This window comes from Panulirus ornatus, chromosome 20 (assembly GCF_036320965.1).
Source record: "Panulirus ornatus isolate Po-2019 chromosome 20, ASM3632096v1, whole genome shotgun sequence".
In the NCBI taxonomy this organism is placed as follows: domain Eukaryota; kingdom Metazoa; phylum Arthropoda; class Malacostraca; order Decapoda; family Palinuridae; genus Panulirus; species Panulirus ornatus.
Genome location: NC_092243.1, coordinates 55,428,691 through 55,453,041, shown reverse-complemented (window position 1 = coordinate 55,453,041; position 24,351 = coordinate 55,428,691). Strand labels below are relative to the sequence as shown.

Below are 24,351 nucleotides of genomic sequence, written 5' to 3'. Positions count from 1 at the left end.
GCTCTCTCCAAAATATAAGCTCTATTGAAAGACGGCATTACTCCATAATGAAATACATTGAGTCACATGGTTAATGACAATATATTGTAATCGCATGTGAGATTTGTCTGGAAAGATTGATTTCGCCGACAAGGGAGGTTAATAGAACAGCCAGTGGGGTTTGTTTACATCTATAAAATCCACAATTTTGGAACCTTTGAAACAAAACAAAATCGAAATCTTCAGTAGATACTTTATATGTTAGCCTTGTATTTCTTTCAAATATACTTAAAGGAGCCAGTACTACTCTCTGATCCCTACTCACTACTCTATTACAGTGATCTGTCAGAGTTTGTGTTTTAGAATTATGGTGACGGCATTTTGCATTTCCAGCAAACGAGGAGAAGTTCTGTTTGCATCGTTGTGTATCCTTTGAATACCTAAGTTCATAAGCCCACAGTGTGTTAAGTTGGAATTCATTATTTATACATCATAGATATAGAAACGGTGGGACATCTTTCACCTCAAAGTTACTTCGTTGGTAGCGATACTTTTGTCGCATGTTTTAAGTGCTTGAACTAGTTATGATTAGTACCAGATGCATCGTGAAGCCAAAGTGCTATCAAAATCTATCTCCTGCAAGCCGTACTCTAGTTTTCCGGTCAAACAATAGTCCTTTTTTATGATTTTCACGATTAGTGTTTTAGTGGGAACGTACACTGGGAACTCATAGTCTTTTTAGTGGATGCAGTCTCCCTATCCCAAATAGACTGTAGATGATATGTTTCGGATTAATTCATAGTTTAGTGCTTCCGTGAATCTTACAGTAAAGTCACCCATTTACTACAGCCATAAATTTATCTGCGGAAAACTAAAAAGAAAATACATATCGATGATATGCTTACAGAGAATGGGTATTAATTTGAGAAGTGAAAATGACGTGTGATAATGTTGGCAATACACAGTAACTGATTACTGCAGATGTGCCCCTGTTCGATTTATATGTTAGATAACTTTGCAAGGCTAAAAGTGAATATTTTATGATTTTTTTATATTATAAAGTAAGTTGATAGTGGTGAGGGTAATGCAGCTGATTAGATAATTGGGTATGATTATCGTAAAGATAATTGTAACATGTCTAAAAATTGACAGAATATTCCCCAAGCAGTATAGATTTACCCTCTTTCAATTTTAAGTCGAACCAAGGGTAATAATTAAGTTGCTCCACTTTAATAGCAATTTTGTTAGACATCAGTTTGTCAGAAGTGATTTAATACAACAGCCAAATCTCTCAGCGGCTACTTTGAAACATTAAATAACAGAACATTTTTCAAGTTATGTCGAAAATTGGATAAAACTTGGCTCCTTTGAGATGTTAGTTAAGGGTTTGAAAGGTTTTGCTGGTTTTGAGAGGTGTCACCAACTTTTACAATGATTGACTCCACAGTATATGTACCGAGGAAAAAACCACACAGGAAAACTGAAAATGTAATCAAGTATAAGATTAATGATAAGTTACACTTGATGTACAAAAGATAAAGGTCTAGATTAGCTCTACTTTGCTATTAGTTTTGGATGTTAAGTGATTTTACTCTTCACAACAGAATCTGCAGTGCTAGTGTTGTTAGAGTATACAATGGCAGTTGCAGAGCATGGTTTTGGGTGTCATTTTTTTATATTGAGTAGTAGTGAAGGTTGTGTATGCCTGGGAAAATGTGGGATTAAGTAATGTGTAAGAAGGTAATGCACATGGTAGGAATCAACAGAACTTATTTTACTGTTGAGTGTAGTCAGAGTATACAATGGCAGTTACAGAGCGTGGTTTTAAGTGTCATTTTTTTTCTTTGAGCAGTAATGAATAAGGCAGTAGTAGTGAGGTGTGTATGCCAGGGAAAATGAGGGATCAAATAATGTGAAGGAAGGTAATGCGCATTTCAGTATCAACAGAACTTACTTAACTGTTCAGTATTCAGTTTGAAATATACCACTTAATTGAGCATCACATAATTACTGCTAAATATCAATGAAAGGATAACCACATAATATCTGCCAGAAGTGAGACAGCATATATACAAAAAAAAAAAAACTACTTATGCAGATTAAAAATGTAATCAAGTATGAGGTTTATTATAGATACTATTTATATTTATTTATTTTGCTTTGTCGCTGTCTCCCGCGTTAGCGAGGTAGCGCAAGGAAACAGACGAAAGGATGGCCCAACCCACCCACATACACGTCTACACACGCAAATATACATACCTATACATCTCAACGTATACATATATATACACACACAGACCTATACATATATACACATGTACATAATTCATACTGTCTGCCTTTATTCATTCCCATCGCCACCTCACCACACATGAAATGATAACCCCCTCCCCCCTCATGTGTGCGAGGTAGCGCTAGGAAAAGACAACAAAGGCCCCATTCGTTCACACTCAGTCTCTAGCTGTCTGTGTGTGTGTATATATATGTATACGTTGAGATGTATAGGTATGTATATTTGCGTGTGTGGACATGTATGTATATACATGTGTATGTGGGTGGGTTGGGCCATTCTTTCGTCTGTTTCCTTGCGCTCCCTCGCTAACGCGGGAGGCAGCGACAAAGCAAAATAAAATAAATATGTATATATATATATATATATATATATATATATATATATATATGTATATATATATATATATATTTTTTTTTTTTTTTTTTTTTTATACTTTGTCGCTGTCTCCCGCGTTTGCGAGGTAGCGCAAGGAAACAGACGAAAGAAATGGCCCCCCCCCCCACGCACATGTACATACACACGTCCACACACGCAAATATACATACCTACACAGCTTTCCATGGTTTACCCCAGACGCTTCACATGCCTTGATTCACTCCACTGACAGCACGTCAAACCCTGTATACCACATCGCTCCAATTCACTCTATTCCTTGCCCTCCTTACACCCTCCTGCATGTTCAGGCCCCGATCACACAAAATCTTTTTCACTCCATCTTTCCACCTCCAATTTGGTCTCCCTCTTCTCCTCGTTCCCTCCACCTCCGACACATATATCCTCTTGGTCAATCTCTCCTCACTCATTCTCTCCATGTGCCCAAACCATTTCAAAACACCCTCTTCTGCTCTCTCAACCACGCTCTTTTTATTTCCACACATCTCTCTTACCCTTACGTTACTTACTCGATCAAACCACCTCACACCACACATTGTCCTCAAACATATATATATATATATATATATATATATATATATATATAATGGATTTGTATGTAGCATTTATGGATCTGGAGAAGGCATATGATAGAGTTGATAGAGATGCTCTGTGGAAGGTATTAAGAATATATGGTGTGGGAGGCAAGTTGTTAGAAGCAGTGAAAAGTTTTTATCGAGGATGTAAGGCATGTGTACGTGTAGGAAGAGAGGAAAGTGATTGGTTCTCAGTGAATGTAGGTTTGCGGCAGGGGTGTGTGATGTCTCCATGGTTGTTTAATTTGTTTATGGATGGGGTTGTTAGGGAGGTGAATGCAAGAGTTTTGGAAAGAGGGGCAAGTATGAAGTCTGTTGGGGATGAGAGAGCTTGGGAAGTGAGTCAGTTGTTGTTCGATGATGATACAGTGCTGGTGGCTGATTCATGTGAGAAACTGCAGAAGCTGGTGACTGAGTTTGGTAAAGTGTGTGAAAGAAGAAAGTTAAGAGTAAATGTGAATAAGAGCAAGGTAATTAGGTACAGTAGGGTTGAGGGTCAAGTCAATTGGGAGGTAAGTTTGAATGGAGAAAAACTGGAAGAAGTAAAGTGTTTTAGATATCTGGGAGTGGATCTGGCAGCGGATGGAACCATGGAAGTGGAAGTGGATCATAGGGTGGGGGAGGGGGCGAAAATCCTGGGAGCCTTGAAGAATGTGTGGAAGTCGAGAACATTATCTCGGAAAGCAAAAATGGGTATGTTTGAAGGAATAGTGGTTCCATCAATGTTGTATGGTTGCGAGGCGTGGGCTATGGATAGAGTTGTGTGCAGGAGGATGGATGTGCTGGAAATTAGATGTTTGAGGACAATGTGTGGTGTGAGGTGGTTTGATCGAGTAAGTAACGTAAGGGTGAGAGAGATGTGTGGAAATAAAAAGAGCGTGGTTGAGAGAGCAGAAGAGGGTGTTTTGAAATGGTTTGGGCACATGGAGAGAATGAGTGAGGAAAGATTGACCAAGAGGATGTATGTGTCGGAGGTGGAGGGAACGAGGAGATGTGGGAGACCAAATTGGAGGTGGAAAGATGGAGTGAAAAAGATTTTGTGTGATCGGGGCCCGAACATGCAGGAGGGTGAAAGGAGGGCAAGGAATTGAGTGAATTGGATCGATGTGGTATACCGGGGTTGAAGTGCTGTCAGTAGGTTGAATCAGGGCATGTGAAGCGTCTGGGGTAAACCATGGAAAGCTGTGTAGGTATGTATATTTGCGTGTGTGGACGTATGTATATACATGTGTATGAGGGGGGGTTGGGCCATTTCTTTCGTCTGCTTCCTTGCGCTACCTCGCAAACGCGGGAGACAGCGACAAAGCAAAAAAAAAAAAAAGAAAAAGTATATATGTATATGTCTGTGTATGTATATCTTATGTATACATTGAAATGTATATTTATGTATATATGCCTGTGTAGGTGTTTATGTGTATACATGTGTACGTGGGTGGGTTGGGCCATTCCTGGTCTGTTTCCTTGTTCTACCTTGCTGATGCGGGAGACGGCAATAAAGTATGATAAATATATATAATGTATAGTACATACTTGTCAGGACATTTACTTCTGAATCCATACAAAAGATTAATGGGCCTCTGTGCTAGGATGATATAAAATCTGTGAAGTGCTCCTGTTTTGCTTCATGGATTTCAGCCTCCTTCATTAGCTTCTAGACTCTATGTCAGGAGAAGATGGTCTGTTCTTTGGCTTTTTCAGAACCTTTTATTGGAAGAAATCTATTTTTTCTCTATTTCTTATTTTTTGGCAGTTATTCCATGGTCCTCAAAGGGTACCTTAGTTTAGATGTGATTGCTCTACCTTGTGTGTTTCTAGGATTCCTCTTTCAATAGTTTTGGTTTACTGAGTTCCTCTGATTAACCATTAAAGTATTTTGCCCTGGATTTAGTTCTCATCAAAATTCTCTAAGTCTCCTTCATGTGGGTATTCTCAAATGCTTGCAGGACAGATTGCAAGTAGAGATATGTAGATTTTTTAAATTTGAAGAACTGTTGAGATGGTATCCCTCAAGCAGTTTTTTATGGTATTCAGACCTTGCTTTGCCTTCCCTTCCTTTTTTGAAAAGCATAATTCTCTGATCCTTCAGTGCCCACCTTGGGTTGCTGCCCACAATCTGCAGAGTGTGAGCTCTTGGTGCTTGTTGGAGGCTGGTTGATAACATCAGCATGGTTGCAGTTGGTGATTGGTTAAGGGAGGCCCTGTTTTATTAGCGCTGGCTGAGGACATCTTGGTCATTCACAGAGGATGAGTGAAGGCTGTTCCCTTCTAACCAAATTATGAGAGTGCAGTCTGAATCTTTACTTGAGTATTGATAGGGAATCTCATGCTTGCAGAATTCCACTTTGAGAGAAAAGATTTTTGAATTTTCAAAAAAGGCACTTTTAATCCAGAGTACTTTCTTTAACACAAATCTTATAGTTGAACCCAGCCTGACAAAGGACATTTTTCATCCCTTTTTGATGGAACTGTCATCTTCACCTCATGGGGATCCCCCACCTGCTTTTGTAAGTATGTGATAAATGTGTATCATTATTATTATTATTATTATTATTATTATAAACAACAGATCTAAGATTTCTCATTTTATCCATATATTATCATAATGTATGGAGCACTCATCATGCACATACAGTAAATTTGTTTTAGTAAAGCTTTCATAACAAGATCATTGTTCAGTGGCCATATTTTATGAAAATATGGAACTGAGGTTTGGTGTACATTCTTTTCTCTATGCAATGCTTGTCAGTTTTTTTTTATACTTTCTTGCTAGAATATGACATGAAGGGGGTTTTGATGGCTCATGACTTTCTTAACCAGGTGTTCTGTACTTTCATACTTTCAACATTCAATATTTATATCAGTACAAGAAGATAGAAGAGAAACACTTAAAAGTCTTTTCAGAACACTGAAGAACTTTGAATTAGTTATTCTATTCTGGCTGTTACTTTATACTGTAATGATTTCAGGTTGCAAAGGAATCATTTGGTCTTCTGTCAGTCTCAAGTTGGTGGTATAAAAATGCATGTAGAATATAGATATGTGAATACAATTATTTTCAGCTAATTTTAACAAAGTTTTGCTCATTCCAGACCAAAGATGGCCAAGACTATGTTTATGTGTTCCGTGATGACTTGTACTGGGTGTGTGTTGTGGGCAAGGGTAAGCTGATGGAGCAATGTGGGCATCTGATGATAACAGAAAGTTTGTGCCAGTTACACCGGGTCTGCTCCATCCTTTGTGGTGCTCTCACTCAGCACAGCATAATTGCCAACACAACGCTCATCACTGAGGTTGTGCAGGAAACTATGGTAAAGAAAAGTTCAGGTTGTATCAGAGTATTGCTTTTCTAGTCTTGCCAAAGTTTAAAGTCCCCACATTAGAATGAGTATGCAGAATTTTATGCCTGCTTATACCCAAAGGGGGCACATTATATAACATCTTATAGAACAATTATAGAACAATTATAGAACAATTAAGATGGTACCTGAATTAAGTGCATTGAGTTATATTTAGAGTTGAGGGCTACAAAGCTGGCCACCATTGTGGACAGGAAGGAGGGGAGACCTGATAACACCCTTCTATTTTCTTAATTGGCAAATAGTTCTTCAAAGGTACTGTGGAAGTTACTAAGAATATTTGGTGTGGGAGGCAAGTTGTTAGAAGCAGTGAAAAGTTTTTATCGAGGATGTAAGGCATGTGTACGTGAAGGAAGAGAGGAAAGTGATTGGTTCTCAGTGAATGTAGGTTTGCAGCAGGGGTGTGTGATGTCTCCATGGTTGTTTAATTTGTTTATGGATGGGGTTGTTAGGGAGGTAAATGCAAGAGTTTTGGAAAGAGGGGCAAGTATGAAGTCTGTTGTGGATGAGAGAGCTTGGGAAGTGAGTCAGTTGTTGTTCGATGATGATACAGCGCTGGTGGCTGATTCATGTAAGAAACTGCAGGAGCTGGTGACTGAGTTTGATAAAGGGTGTGAAAGAAGAAAGTTAAGAGTAAATGTGAATAAGAGCAAGGTTATTAGGTACAGTAGGGTTGAGGGTCAAGTCAATTGGGAGGTAAGTTTGAATGGAGAAAAACTGGAGGAAGTAAAGTGTTTTAGATATCTGGGAGTGGATCTGGCAGCGGATGGAACCATGGAAGCGGAAGTGAATTATAGGGTGGGGGAGGGGGCAAAAATTCTGGGAGCCTTGAAGAATGTGTGGAAGTCGAGAACATTATCTCGGAAAGCAAAAATGGGTATGTTTGAAGGAATAGTGGTTCCAGCAATGTTGTATGGTTACGAGGCGTGGGCTATGGATAGAGTTGTGCGCAGGAGGGTGGATGTGCTGGAAATGAGAGGTTTGAGGACAGGAGGTGGTTTGATCGAGTAAGTAATATAAAGGTAAGAGAGATGTGTGGAAATAAAAAGAGCGTGGTTGAGAGAGCAGAAGAGGGTGTTTTGAAATGGTTTGGGCACATGGAGAGAATGAGTGAGGAAAGATTGACCAAGAGGATATATGTGTCGGAGGTGGAGGGAACGAGGAGAAGTGAGAGACCAAATTGGAGGTGGAAAGATGGAGTGAAAAAGATTTTGAGTGATCGGGGCCTGAACATGCAGGAGGGTGAAAGGCGGGCAAGGAATAGAGTGAATTGGATCGATGTGGTATACCGGGGTCGACGTGCTGTCAATGGATTGAATCAGGGCATGTGAAGTGTCTGGGGTAAACCATGGAAAGTTGTGTGGGGCCTGGATGTGGAAAGGGAGCTGTGGTTTCGGGCATTATTGCATGACAGCTAGAGACTGAATGTGAATGAATGGGCCTTTGTTGTCTTTTCCTAGCGCTACCTCGCACACATGAGGGGGGAGGGGGATGTTATTCCATGTGTGGCGAGGTGGCGATGGGAATGAATGAAGGCAGACAGTGTGAATTGTGTGCATGTGTATATATGTATGTGTCTGTGTGTGTGTATGTATGTGTACATTGAGATGTATGAGTATGTATGTTTATGTGTGTGGACATGTATGTATATACATGTGTATGGGGGTGGGTTAGGCCATTTCTTTCGTCTGTTTCCTTGCGCTACCTCGCAAACGCGGGAGACAGTGACAAAGCAAAATAATGATAAAGAATAATATGATAGTTCTTCAAAGGATGCAGCACCAGAGTAAACAGATACCATGACAAAAAGATGGACAAAAATCTAGGTTTAGTTTTTATCTGATTATGGATGGGGTGGTGAGGTAGATGAATGTGAGGGGCTTTAGAGAGAGAAGCAGGTCTGCAGTGTGCTTGGGGTAAGGGGCTCTAAGAGGTGAGTCAGTTACAATTTTTTTTAATTATTTTTTTTTTTTACAGAATGGTGGGTTCTTGCAACTACAGATGGCAGACAAACTTCAGTCCCATATTTACAGTAATGTTTTAGCAGCAAAGGAAAGTTCTGTCAGTAATGCTGCTCCAGGACTGGTTAGTATTTCTGCATACTGATATATTTCGTGTCTTTTATTTTTATGAAAGCTATGTGATTTAGGGAATTTCTATATTCATTTACTTCACGTACTTCAAAATCAAGAGCAAATTGATCCTGAACCACATTTAGTTTAATTTCTTATATTTAATATTTTTGAAGTGGTATTGTCTAAATAGGGCACAACTGTTCACTTTCATCAATATTCAGAAGGAATTTTTGAGCATGTTACCTAGACATTTTCTACTTGAAGAATTGAAATAAAAGGCTCAGGAAAGGAATGGGTCACACAGCAGCACATTGGCAAGGCAAGAAAGGAATATGGAGGCATTTCAATACACATACAGCATTATACTCCTTGTCCACTGTGCCAGTCAGCACACAGGTCAATTTTTTAAGTAATTGGCTGTGTAACATCCTAACTAGATATTCATGAAGAGGCTTTCTTTATATGAATGGTTGTTAAAATAGAATCTGCTAGCATATAATGCCTCAGTTGTAAAGCTTTAGAAGAGTTTTCATGCTCCAAAGCTAATGTGGTCAAGATATGTTCCTAAGATTCCTTGTGCAGCTTGCTTTGCTTGTCTATATTGTAACCAAGACATCATTAAAAACTTACTAACAAGAGATAAAGGTTGATATGTTCTTTGTCTTTTGTGTAATCTGTTTAGTATGTTATCAAGAGACATTTGTGATAACAGTATAGCTGTTGAAAGTATAACTGGTTGCTTAGTGTGTTTGAAGGTGCCCCTATTCAGATTGTAGCCAGAACATCAGATTTTGTGGAAAAGGGTTAGAACATAACTAAAGAAATATAGAAATCAGACTAGTCAATGACAATGGATAGAAATGATGATTTCAAAGTGATTAGGAATTTAACAAAGCCTAATTCTTAATGAAATCATGGAAACAGAAAGTAAAACAATGGGTATAAAATTTTGGGCAATGAAATGAATGTAAGAGAAGAACCCCTTTGTTGGGGATTCTTTACTTAGTAGCTAGATTCTGTAGTTTTGTGGTCGAAACAAAAATAGGATGAGGATACATTAGCTTAGGACAAGGCTGAAAGATTTAACACACAAGGAACAAGACATAGTAGGGACATCAGGTAACAGTGTAGTTGTTGTTGAGGATGGAACAAACAATAGGTTGAAGGTTAGATCAGAAGGGATCCATGGGAAGTATAGGACACATATTAAAAAATATAAAGAAATGATAACAGTGGAGATAGGAGCATGTTTGCTAAAGTTGGTCTGCATTTAAACAGGATTAATAATGCAATACTGGGTAGATGTTAGATGAATTGGATATGTGATTTTTGAGAGCATGGTAAGAACAAGTTGTATACAGCCAGGAAGTCTTCTGTCAAACAGGGTACATGTTACCTTATCAGTTAGGTCATACATTGTCCCAGGTGACCTAATTAAAGTGTTATGACTGAGAAACTTGAAGCACCCTTACTTTTTCTTTTTCAAGAGAAACGTTATGTTTTACACAAGTTCCAAAAGTTTTTTTTCATACTTGATTGCCATATCTTTCTATAGCGAGGTAGCAACAGGAACAGACAAACAAAGCCACTTCTGCTCACATCTGTTCTCTGATTATCATGTGTAATGCTCTAAAACCACAGTTCCCTCTCCACAACCAGGCCCCACAGACAATTCCATAGTTTGTCTTGGATGCTTCAGTCCATTAATATTACATCGACCCCAGTATATCACAACATTCCATTTCACTCTATCCCATGCATGCCTTTCACCTTGCTGCATGTTCAGGCCCTGATCACTCAAAATCTTTTTTCACTCCATTCTTCCATCTCCAATTTGGTCTCCCTGTTCTCCTTGTTCCCTCCACTTCTAACAGATACATCCTCTTTGTCAACCTTTCCTCATTAGATTTCCCTTTATGTCCAAACCACATCAGCACAACCCTTTTCTGCTTTCTTGCTCTCTCATCCACACTCTTTTATAACCACACATCTCACTTACCCTTTCATTATTTTGTCTATCAAACCACCTCACACCACATATAGTCCTCCAACATTTAATTTTCAACACATCCACCCTCCTCCGCACAGCCTTATCTGTAGCCCATACCTCACATCCATATGATATTGTTGGGACTACTATTCCTTCTGACACCCATTTTTGCCCTTCGAGGTAACATTCTCTCTTTCCATACAATCTTCAGCACTCAGAACCTTCACCCCCTCCCCCACCTTATGACTCACTTCTGCTACCATGATTCACTGTCTTGTCCACTCCCAGATATCTAAAGCACTTCATTTCCTCCATATTTTCTCCATTTAATCTCATACCCCAACTACCCTGTCCCTCAACCCTGCTGAACCTCATAATCTTACTTTTAGTCATGATTTACTCTCAACTTTTTCCTATCACATACTCGTCCAAAGTCAGTCCCCAACTTATGCAGTCAGGAGAGCCTAATGTGATGGAAAAGACTATGGGTAAATACTGTTAGAAGATTAGATATCTTACTAACTATTCCTCATATGATGAATTGATGAATAAGACATCTTATTTATGGGGTAGTTTATAGACTCCCCCAGACATTGTGGAGAAATGATAGAGTTGTGAATGAGAAAATGAGATCTTTAGTCAGTAGCAAAGAGCAATAATTGTTGGAGAATTTAACTCCTACAATGTGACCTGGAATCTCCTGACTAATTGATATTAATGAAGACTGCTTTTTGAATCAGTTGATCCAAGACACAGCAGGGTGTAGCAACATGTAAGACTCAGTGATATCAGCAAAGAAAACAAGAGTATATCAGATTCATCAAAATGCACCAGGACATTGGTAACATAAACTGGAAAAGACTCTTATGCATGAACAGGTTTAGCATCCCTAGGAAGGTGGAAATGGGCTGTGTAAGGAAGGAGTCAGATTGGGTAACTAAAGACAATAATTATTTGATTAAATGTTAAAGGTATACAGGCTATCAAAGTCAAGTGGCAACAAACTGTTTTATGAAATGTACATAAGATTACAAAGAGTTTGTTATTTAGGTTCTTGCAGAAAAAAATGAATTACACCCAGAATTGCAGGTTCAGTTGACCACCTTTTAGAATGTCCACCAGACCTTTAAAACTATTAGACTTAACCTTTAAACTGTTATAATCATCAGCTGACAGGGCACAGTTCACTGCTATTTCCATCAGTTGATGATGTAATGATTCTTGCCTTGTATATAATCCCAGCTAATGTTTTGATTCCAACATATATCCATAGATCTCACCAGCATTCTCCCACCTGGAAAGAACTGTCACATGCTTCAGTCACTTTTATACATCATCTTAAAAGGTGATGTCATCAGCAAACAACAAATGACACACCTTTTTAGGCCCTTCCCACCTCCAACAAACTGCAATTCTTTCTTCCTCTCCTAGACCCTTACATTCACTTCCCTCACCACCCCATCCATAATGAGTTAAAACAGCCATTGTGACAACACTCGCCTGTTCCTTAGACCAACTTTCACCTTGTACCATTCACCTTCCTCTCTACATGCCTTATTCTCGTTATAAAAACTTGACACTGCTTTTATTAGCTTTCTTCCTTCCTGTAAATTCATTGCACTTCCCACAATAAATGCTATGTACAAATTCCCCTGTTCTTATTATTTCTCTCACACATTTTGCAAAGCGGACACCTGATCCATGCATCCTCTAGACTCCTGAAACCACATTGTTCTTCCCTAGTCTGATGCTCTGTACATGCCACCACCCTTTCATCACCACTCTTCCATACACATTACCAGGTACACTTATGATACTTATACCTCTGTAGTTTGAACACCTGCCTTTGTCCTCCTTACCTTGTAAATGTGTATGAAGCTGTTTTTTCTTATATTTTTTCAGTGTGTATTTTTCATAAACAAGTGTTCTGTGATATAATGTACACTAAATTGTAATTTGTAAACTAACATCAACATTGTGAAGGGAGTTTCTGCTGTGGATATTCATAATTGTTGAGGTGGGTGAGACCCAAATAAAGACACTGCAGACTCAAAAGTGGATTATTAGTAAATCAATAAATTTCAGACATATATTGTGTCCAGTGTATAGTAGTGTATGTATTATGAGAACATCTTTCACTGGTGTTATCTTGATAGCCTTCTTGTCATCTCTTGAAATACTTTGTCAGGAGATTAACAGTGCTCACTAATACCTCATAGCCATTTGGAAATCATAGTATCTAGAGGAGAATGTTTACTGATTTGCCCAGGAATCTGTGAACCCCTTTTGGTGAGGAACATATCTGCTTGGATTAACAAACTCATCTGACTAAGTAGTTTATATCTGAGATGCTGTGCAGTATGGTTATTTGTTACAAAAGATGAATTTTGTAAGAAATGGAGAGGTATTACAAAGTACTGATTGGGGATTATTATTAAAGAGATTTTTCTGTTGGAAAAGTAGAAGCAGAAAGAAAGAGAGAAGTAAGTGACTGGTAGAGGAAGACATTATACAGAAGGGAGAAAGCAGTGCAATAAAATTATTAATGAATAGAAAAGCTGTTGGTATATATGGTGAAGAGTGAAAGGTAAGGTCAAGTGGAGTATCTCTGGTGATTGTACATGAAAGTATAGTAAACTAGCCAGATTCCTGATGACTAGACAGAGATAGTAATTGATTCATTGTATAACGGAAAAGGGAGTAAAAGCAAGTGTAAGAATTTGAGAGGAATAACTTACTTTAGCATATAATTGGCAAGTTGTATTGTAGGACAGTAGTTGATTATGCTTAAAAGATAAGGTAACTCCTTACAGGTGAAAAATACATGGGTGTAGGTAGTTGTGTAGATCAGATTTTTGCACTCAGACATATAGTTGAGAAAGTTCTAGACTGAATGATGTATGCAACATATATGGATTTGGAAAACATGAATAAAAAAATGAGAAGAAACCTCTTTAGTAAGGCTTTGCTCTAGAAGGAGTGTATAGAAGACTTTTAGATGTTGCTAGGTGCTTTCATAATGGAAGTAATACCTGTGCAAGAATATGTGGTGGTATCTGAAGCAGGGGATGGCGATGCTGTTTCCTGTGGGGTGGAGTAGCGCCAGGAATGGATGAAGGCAAACAAGTATGAATATGTACATATGTATATATGTATTTGTCTTTGTATGTATCTTGTGGAGGTGGAGGTGAAGATTTGTGGGGGTTTTCAGAAAAGAAGAGAGAATGTTGAGGTGAAAAGAGTGGTGAGAGTAAGTGAGCTTGGGAAGGAGACTTGTGTGAGGAAGTACCAGGAGAGACTGAGTATAGAATGGAAAATGGTGAGAACAAAGGAGGTAAGGGGAGTGAGGAAGGAATGGGATGTATTTAGGGAAGCATTGATGGCTTGCGCAAAAGATGCTTGTGGCATGAGAAGCGTGGGAGGTGGGTTGATTAGAAGGGGTAGTGACTGGTGGAATGAAGAAGTAAGATTATTAGTGAAAGAGAAGAGAGAGGCATTTGGACAATTTTTGCAGGGAAAAATGCAAATGAGAGGGAGAGGTATAAAAGAAAGAGGCAGGAGGTCAAGAGAAAGGTGCAAGAGGTGAAAAAGAGGGCAAATGAGAGTTGGGGTGAGAGAGTATCATTAAATTTCAGGGAGAATAAAAAGATGTTTTTGAAGGAGGTAAATAAAGTGCGTAAGACAAGGGAGCAAATTGGAACTTCAGTGAAGGGCGCTAATGGGGAGGTGATAACATGTAGTGGTGATGTGAGAAGGAGATGGAGAGAGTATTTTGAAGGTTTGTTGAATGTGTTTGATGATAGAGTGGCAGATATAGGGTGTTTTGGTCGAGGTGGTGTGCAAAGTGAGAGGGCTAGGGAAAATGATTTGGTAAATAGAGAAGAGGTAGTAAAAGCTTTGCAGAAGATGAAAGCCGGCAAGGCAGCAGGTTTGGATGGGATTGCAGTGGAATCTATTAAAAAAGGGGGTGACTGTATTGTTGACTGGTTGGTAAGGTTATTTAATGTATGTATGATTCATGGTGAGGTGCCTGAGGATTGGCGGAATGCTTGCATAGTGCCATTGTACAAAGGCAAAGGGGATAAGAGTGAGTGCTCAAATTACAGAGGTATAAGTTTGTTGAGTATTCCTGGTAAATTATATGGGAGTGTATTGATTGAGAGGGTGAAGGCATGTACAGAGCATCAGATTGGGGAAGAGCAGTGTGGTTTCAGAAGTGGTAGAGGATGTGTGGATCAGGTGTTTGCTTTGAAGAATGTATGTGAGAAATACTTAGAAAAACAAATGGATTTGTATGTAGCATTTATGGATCTGGAGAAGGCATATGATAGAGTTGATAGAGATGCTCTGTGGAAGGTATTAAGAATATATGGTGTAGGAGGCAAGTTGTTAGAAGCAGAGAAAAGTTTTTATCGAGGATGTAAGGCATGTGTACATGTAGGAAGAGAGGAAAGTGATTGGTTCTCAGTGAATGTAGGTTTGCGGCAGGGGTGTGTGATGTCTCCATAGTTGTTTAATTTGTTTATGGATGGGGTTGTTAGGGAGGTGAATGCAAGAGTTTTGGAAAGAGGGGCAAGTATGCAGTCTGTTGTGGATGAGAGAGCTTGGGAAGTGAGTCAGGTGTTGTTTGCTGATGATACAGCGCTGGAGGCTGATTCATGTGAGAAACTGCAGAAGCTGGTGACTGAGTTTGGTAAAGTGTGTGAAAGAAGAAAGTTAAGAGTAAATGTGAATAAGAACAAGGTTATTAGGTACAGTAGGGTTGAGGGTCAAGCCAATTGGGAGGTAAGTTTGAATGGAGAAAAACTGGATGAAGTAAAGTCTTTTAGATATCTGGGTGTGGATCTGTCAGCGGATGGAACCATGGAAGTGGAAGTGAATCATAGGGGACGAAAATTCTGGGAGCCTTGAAGAATGTGTGGAAGTCGAGAACATTATCTCGGAAAGCAAAAATGGGTATGTTTGAAGGAATAGTGGTTCCAACAATGTTGTATGGTTGCGAGGCGTGGGCTATGGATAGAGTTGTGCGGAGGAGGGTGGATGTGCTGGAAATGAGATGTTTGAGGACAATATGTTGTGTGAGGTGGTTTGATCGAGTAAGTAATGTAAGGGTAAGAGAGATGTGTGGTAATACAAAGAGTGTGGTTGAGAGAGCAGAAGAGGGTGTTTTGAAAAGGTTTGGGCACATGGAGAAAATGAGTGAGGAAAGATTGACAAAGAGGCTTTATGTGTCAGAGGTAGAGGGAACGAGGAGAAGTGGGAGAACAAATTGGAGGTGGAAAGATGAAGTGAAAAAGATTTTGAGTGATCGAGGCCTGAACATGCAGGAGGGTGAAAGGCATGCGTGGAATAGAGTGAATTGGAATATATATATGTATGTATTTGTGTGTGTATGGGTGTTTATGTGTGTATATGTGTATATGAGTGGATGGGCCATGCTTCATCTGTTTCCTAGTGCTACCTCACTGATGCGGGAAACAGTGATTAAGTATGATAAAAAGAAATATAATAATGTGACTACTTGTTTGAAATACATGTGGGAATGTGTCAAAGTTGTATAATGTCATTATGTTTTAATGCTTTTATGGAATGGAGCATTGCATAAGATGAAAGCAAGAATGGGTGATTGTCTTGTGATGTTTAACTATGGAGAATAGAAGTTGTTGTGTGTGGCTCATCCTGAGTTGGTTGCTAAACCAAAGAAAGATTTGGATAGATTGGTCAGTTGGTTCAATTATGTAACTTGGAAGGGGATAGTGAATTTGAAAGTGAAGGAAATTCATGTAGTTTTTGAGAGGGGTAGATCAGAATATACATTCAGTTTGCTTGCTGATGAACTGGAAGTTGTGGATAAGCCTTGATATTTAGGAGTACAGTTTAGTAAGGTTGGTAGTGGGTAAGCTGAAGTTGAAAGTAGATTTATTCATTAGAGAAAAGCTGGTGAAACTGGGGATGGCCTGAAAGCTCTGGTGACTGAGAGAAGTTTGAGTGAAGAGTTGGCAAGAATTTTGCATGAAGGAGTTGTTTTCCCAGTTTAGAGTTATGGATGTGAAACTTCAGTGGATATAAGTCAGGGAAGATAGGAGATGAGGCTTTGGATATTTTTTGTGAACATGCTGATAGAATGATTAAGAATTGAATACAGTGGAATTACATTTTGTTTGGAAGTGTTGTAAATAAAGGTATTCATCTCACTTGATGAATCAGCTGACTGTATTATGTGAAAAAGTATGAAGCATCATGTATGTTGAAGTCCATGTTTTACATTCACATGCTGGACATGGGTTGAGAATGTATATGAGTGATATTCGAAGGTTGTATGTACCTGAACCAGCTAATGAAATTTAGAATGGAGGAATGTTGATAGATGGTTAGATTGACAGATTATTTTAGAATATAAGAGAGCCTTTGTAATTACCTATATTTAATGTTTAGTATTAGAGTAACATTAGGTTATGAATGAACTGCAAGTATTGGCAAGCTCAAATAATCAAGCTGAGCTGTACTTCATTATAATTTGCACACATTTCATTGTGGTTAAGGTCGAGAATTTAAGGATAAGAAATATCTCCAGATCTTTCTGGGTTTGAAAAGATACCAGTAACTGCAGTGAAAAGCCATTGAGTTTGTACAAACATATGTATATCATAACTCAGTAGTTCAATACGCCACTGCAGTATGGTGTCATTCAGTGAAAATATTTTTACTGATGTATACAAATAAGAGTTGTAACTGAGGTTTATAATATTAAACCACCTTTCCAACAAGAAAAAATTTTATTTCATATATTTAATTTTTCCATTGAACATATTCTGCAGTATACTTTCAACAAAAAATTTTTGTTCACAATATGTTAACTTACCTTATTATACCTTTGTTCATGCTCATAGTTGCCCTTCAAATTTCATCTGCAACATTATGGGACTTGGGATCAATGATTATCTCTTTCTGTAAACCTGTTCTAGATTATGAAGTTTCTTCATCATTTATAGTGCTAGCTAGGAGTTGAGTATAATTGATTGTATGTAAAGGTGGAACTAGTGTTACAGGCTTTGCTTGCATAAGGTTACATCAGGAATGAAAAGTCACCTTTGACGAGGCTGTATTATGTTCAGTAGACAAAACAGGGTACAGTCTCATCAAAATACTTCTCTCTTCAAAGGAGTCCATTCTTTACCTTCTGCTGAGTATAGTACAGGCTTGGAGCTGCAGCAGCTCTTGGAAAAGGATTCCTGGGGTAACACCAGGACTGTTTCAGAAAAGGGTCTTTGGATAATTATGATACTGTAATGATGATAATGATAAATGTAGAACCTGTAATCTCATATAATGGGAAAGTAAAAGGCATTGATATTTATATATTTAAATAGATTACATTTCCATATATGCTTCATTTAACATTTACAGTCATCTGTTTACTCACTTCCCATAAATGGATAGTTGTGCTGATAGTAAAATTTATATATACAACGAGTACAAATATTTTTTTTTTTTTTTTTTTATACTTTGTCGCTGTCTCCCGCGTTTGCGAGGTAGCGCAAGGAAACAGACGAAAGAAATGGCCCAACCCCCCCCCCCATACACATGTACATACACACGTCCACACACGCAAATATACATACCCACACAGCTTTCCATGGTTTACCCCAGACGCTTCACATGCCTTGATTCAATCCACTGACAGCACGTCAACCCCTGTATACCACATCGCTCCAATTCACTCTATTCCTTGCCCTCCTTTCACCCTCCTGCATGTTCAGGCCCCGATCACACAAAATCTTTTTCACTCCATCTTTCCACCTCCAATTTGGTCTCCCTCTTCTCCTCGTTCCCTCCACCTCCGACACATATATCCTCTTGGTCAAATCTTTCCTCACTCATTCTCTCCATGTGCCCAAACCATTTCAAAACACCCTTCTGCCTCTCAACCACGCTCTTTTTATTTCCACACATCTCTCTTACCCTTACGTTACTCACTCGATCAAACCACCTACACACCACACATTGTCCTCAAACATCTCATTTCCAGCACATCCATCCTCCTGCGCACAACTCTATTCATAGCCCACGCCTCGCAACCATACAACATTGTTGGAACCACTATTCCTTCAAACATACCCATTTTTGCTTTCCGAGATAATGTTCTCGACTTCCACACATTTTTCAAGGCTCCCAAAATTTCCGCCCCCTCCCCCACCCTATGATCCACTTCCGCTTCCATGGTTCCATCCGCTGACAGATCCACTCCCAGATATCTAAAACACTTCACTTCCTCCAGTTTTTCTCCATTCAAACTCACCTCCCAATTGACTTGACCCTCAACCCTACGTACCTAATAACCTTGCTCTTATTCACATTTACTCTTAACTTTCTTCTTCCACACACTTTACCAAACTCAGTCACCAGCTTCTGCAGTTTCTCACATGAATCAGCCACCAGCGCTGCATCATCAGCGAACAACAACTGACTCACTTCCCAAGCTCTCTCATCCCCAACAGACTTCATACTTGCCCCCTTTCCAAAACTCTTGCATTTACCTCCCTAACAACCCCATCCATAAACAAATTAAACAACCATGGAGACATCACACACCCCTGCCGCAAACCTACATTCACTGAGAACCAATCACTTTCCTCTCTTCCTACACGTACACATGCCTTACATCCTCGATAAAAACTTTTCACTGCTTCTAACAACTTGCCTCCCACACCATATATTCTTAATACCTTCCACAGAGCATCTCTATCAACTCTATCATATGCCTTCTCCAGATCCATAAATGCTACATACAAATCCATTTGCTTTTCTAAGTATTTCTCACATACATCTTCAAAGCAAACACCTGATCCACACATCCTCTACCACTTCTGAAACCGCACTGCTCTTCCCAATCTGATGCTCTGTACATGCCTTCACCCTCTCCAATCAACACCCTCCCATATAATTTACCAGGAATACTCAACAAACTTATACCTCTGTAATTTGAGCACTCACTCTTATCCCCTTTGCCTTTGTACAATGGCACTATGCACGCATTCCGCCAATCCTCAGGCACCTACATATATTTGTCAACAATACAGTCACCCCCTTTTATTAAAAAAGGGGGTGACTGTATTGTTGACTGGTTGGTAAGGTTATTTAATGTATGTATGATTCATGGTGAGGTGCCTGAGGATTGGCGGAATGCTTGCATAGTGCCATTGTACAAAGGCAAAGGGGATAAGAGTGAGTGCTCAAATTACAGAGGTATAAGTTTGTTGAGTATTCCTGGTAAATTATATGGGAGTGTATTGATTGAGAGGGTGAAGGCATGTACAGAGCATCAGATTGGGGAAGAGCAGTGTGGTTTCAGAAGTGGTAGAGGATGTGTGGATCAGGTGTTTGCTTTGAAGAATGTATGTGAGAAATACTTAGAAAAACAAATGGATTTGTATGTAGCATTTATGGATCTGGAGAAGGCATATGATAGAGTTGATAGAGATGCTCTGTGGAAGGTATTAAGAATATATGGTGTAGGAGGCAAGTTGTTAGAAGCAGAGAAAAGTTTTTATCGAGGATGTAAGGCATGTGTACATGTAGGAAGAGAGGAAAGTGATTGGTTCTCAGTGAATGTAGGTTTGCGGCAGGGGTGTGTGATGTCTCCATAGTTGTTTAATTTGTTTATGGATGGGGATGTTAGGGAGGTGAATGCAAGAGTTTTGGAAAGAGGGGCAAGTATGCAGTCTGTTGTGGATGAGAGAGCTTGGGAAGTGAGTCAGGTGTTGTTTGCTGATGATACAGCGCTGGAGGCTGATTCATGTGAGAAACTGCAGAAGCTGGTGACTGAGTTTGGTAAAGTGTGTGAAAGAAGAAAGTTAAGAGTAAATGTGAATAAGAACAAGGTTATTAGGTACAGTAGGGTTGAGGGTCAAGCCAATTGGGAGGTAAGTTTGAATGGAGAAAAACTGGATGAAGTAAAGTCTTTTAGATATCTGGGTGTGGATCTTGCAGCGGATGGAACCATGGAAGTGGAAGTGAATCATAGGGGACGAAAATTCTGGGAGCCTTGAAGAATGTGTGGAAGTCGAGAACATTATCTCGGAAAGCAAAAATGGGTATGTTTGAAGGAATAGTGGTTCCAACAATGTTGTATGGTTGCGAGGCGTGGGCTATGGATAGAGTTGTGCGCAGGAGGGTGGATGTGCTGGAAATGAGATGTTTGAGGACAATATGTTGTGTGAGGTGGTTTGATCGAGTAAGTAATGTAAGGGTAAGAGAGATGTGTGGTAATACAAAGAGTGTGGTTGAGAGAGCAGAAGAGGGTGTTTTGAAAAGGTTTGGGCACATGGAGAAAATGAGTGAGGAAAGATTGACAAAGAGGCTTTATGTGTCAGAGGTAGAGGGAACGAGGAGAAGTGGGAGAACAAATTGGAGGTGGAAAGATGAAGTGAAAAAGATTTTGAGTGATCGAGGCTTGAACATGCAGGAGGGTGAAAGGCATGCGTGGAATAGAGTGAATTGGAATATATATATGTATGTATTTGTGTGTGTATGGGTGTTTATGTGTGTATATGTGTATATGAGTGGATGGGCCATGCTTCATCTGTTTCCTAGTGCTACCTCACTGATGCGGGAAACAGTGATTAAGTATGATAAAAAGAAATATAATAATGTGACTACTTGTTTGAAATACATGTGGGAATGTGTCAAAGTTGTATAATGTCATTATGTTTTAATGCTTTTATGGAATGGAGCATTGCATAAGATGAAAGCAAGAATGGGTGATTGTCTTGTAATGTTTAACTATGGAGAATAGAAGTTGTTGTGTGTGGCTCATCCTGAGTTGGTTGCTAAACCAAAGAAAGATTTGGATAGATTGGTCAGTTGGTTCAATTATGTAACTTGGAAGGGGATAGTGAATTTGAAAGTGAAGGAAATTCATGTAGTTTTTGAGAGGGGTAGATCAGAATATACATTCAGTTTGCTTGCTGATGAACTGGAAGTTGTGGATAAGCCTTGATATTTAGGAGTACAGTTTAGTAAGGTTGGTAGTGGGTAAGCTGAAGTTGAAAGTAGATTTATTCATTAGAGAAAAGCTGGTGAAACTGGGGATGGCCTGAAAGCTCTGGTGACTGAGAGAAGTTTGAGTGAAGAGTTGGCAAGAATTTTGCATGAAGGAGTTGTTTTCCCAGTGCAGAGTTATGGATGTGAAACTTCAGTGGATATAAGTCAGGGAAGATAGGAGATGAGGCTTTGGATATTTTTTGTGAAAATGCTGATAGAATGATTAAGAATTGAATACAGTGGAATTACATTTTGTTTGGAAGTGTTGTAAATAAAGGTATTCATCTCACTTGATGAATCAGCTGACTGTATTATGTGAAAAAGTATGAAGCATCATGTATGTTGAAGTCCATGTTTTACATTCACATGCTGGACATGGGTTGAGAATGTATATGAGTGATATTCGAAGGTTGTATGTACCTGAACCAGCTAATGAAATTTAGAATGGAGGAATGTTGATAGATGGTTAGATTGACAGATTATTTTAGAATATAAGAGAGCCTTTGTAATTACCTATATTTAATGTTTAGTATTAGAGTAACATTAGGTTATGAATGAACTGCAAGTATTGGCAAGCTCAAATAATCAAGCTGAGCTGTACTTCATTATAATTTGCAAACATTTCATTGTGGTTAAGGTCGAGAATTTAAGGATAAGAAATATCTCCAGATCTTTCTGGGTTTGAAAAGATACCAGTAACTGCAGTGAAAAGCCATTGAGTTTGTACAAACATATGTATATCATAACTCAGTAGTTCAATACGCCACTGCAGTATGGTGTCATTCAGTGAAAATATTTTTACTGTTGTATACAAATAAGAGTTGTAACTGAGGTTTATAATATTAAACCACCTTTCCAACAAGAAAAAATTTTATTTCATATATTTAATTTTTCCATTGAACATATTCTGCAGTATACTTTCAACAAAAAATTTTTGTTCACAATATGTTAACTTACCTTATTATACCTTTGTTCATGCTCATAGTTGCCCTTCAAATTTTATCTGCAACATTATGGGACTTGGGATCAATGATTATCTCTTTCTGTAAACCTGTTCTAGATTATGAAGTTTCTTCATCATTTATAGTGCTAGCTAGGAGTTGAGTATAATTGATTGTATGTAAAGGTGGAACTAGTGTTACAGGCTTTGCTTGCATAAGGTTACATCAGGAATGAAAAGTCACCTTTGACGAGGCTGTATTATGTTCAGTAGACAAAACAGGGTACAGTCTCATCAAAATACTTCTCTCTTCAAAGGAGTCCATTCTTTACCTTCTGCTGAGTATAGTACAGGCTTGGAGCTGCAGCAGCTCTTGGAAAAGGATTCCTGGGGTAACACCAGGACTGTTTCAGAAAAGGGTCTTTGGATAATTATGATACTGTAATGATGATAATGATAAATGTAGAACCTGTAATCTCATATAATGGGAAAGTAAAAGGCATTGATATTTATATATTTAAATAGATTACATTTCCATATATGCTTCATTTAACATTTACAGTCATCTGTTTTACTCACTTCCCATAAATGGATAGTTGTGCTGATAGTAAAATTTATATATAACGAGTACAAATATTTTTTTTTTTTTTTTTTTTTTATACTTTGTCGCTGTCTCCCGCGTTTGCGAGGTAGCGCAAGGAAACAGACGAAAGAAATGGCCCAACCCCCCCCCCCCATACACATGTACATACACACGTCCACACACGCAAATATACATACCCACACAGCTTTCCATGGTTTACCCCAGACGCTTCACATGCCTTGATTCAATCCACTGACAGCACGTCAACCCCTGTATACCACATCGCTCCAATTCACTCTATTCCTTGCCCTCCTTTCACCCTCCTGCATGTTCAGGCCCCGATCACACAAAATCTTTTTCACTCCATCTTTCCACCTCCAATTTGGTCTCCCTCTTCTCCTCGTTCCCTCCACCTCCGACACATATATCCTCTTGGTCAATCTTTCCTCACTCATTCTCTCCATGTGCCCAAACCATTTCAAAACACCCTCTTCTGCTCTCTCAACCACGCTCTTTTTATTTCCACACATCTCTCTTACCCTTACGTTACTCACTCGATCAAACCACCTCACACCACACATTGTCCTCAAACATCTCATTTCCAGCACATCCATCCTCCTGCGCACAACTCTATTCATAGCCCACGCCTCGCAACCATACAACATTGTTGGAACCACTATTCCTTCAAACATACCCATTTTTGCTTTCCGAGATAATGTTCTCGACTTCCACACATTTTTCAAGGCTCCCAAAATTTCCGCCCCCTCCCCCACCCTATGATCCACTTCCGCTTCCATGGTTCCATCCGCTGACAGATCCACTCCCAGATATCTAAAACACTTCACTTCCTCCAGTTTTTCTCCATTCAAACTCACCTCCCAATTGACTTGACCCTCAACCCTACTGTACCTAATAACCTTGCTCTTATTCACATTTACTCTTAACTTTCTTCTTCCACACACTTTACCAAACTCAGTCACCAGCTTCTGCAGTTTCTCACATGAATCAGCCACCAGCGCTGCATCATCAGCGAACAACAACTGACTCACTTCCCAAGCTCTCTCATCCCCAACAGACTTCATACTTGCCCCTCTTTCCAAAACTCTTGCATTTACCTCCCTAAC

At 39.1% G+C, this 24,351-nt stretch overlaps 2 protein-coding genes across 2 annotated transcripts in view; one reads left to right on the top strand and one right to left on the bottom strand.

The window, feature by feature from the left end:
• LOC139756016 (ryanodine receptor-like) overlaps positions 1–24,351 on the bottom strand; it is a 494,517-nt gene that overhangs the window by 273,694 nt on the left and 196,472 nt on the right.
• LOC139756020 (AP-4 complex subunit mu-1-like) overlaps positions 274–24,351 on the top strand; it is a 68,815-nt gene continuing 44,737 nt past the window's right edge. Inside the window, exons 1-4 of the mRNA XM_071674965.1 lie at positions 274–404; positions 5,659–5,744; positions 6,330–6,548; positions 8,574–8,681. Of these exons, the coding sequence (XP_071531066.1) occupies positions 347–404; positions 5,659–5,744; positions 6,330–6,548; positions 8,574–8,681 (471 nt within the window). The 5' untranslated portion in view covers positions 274–346. The remainder of the gene's footprint in view (positions 405–5,658; positions 5,745–6,329; positions 6,549–8,573; positions 8,682–24,351) is intronic.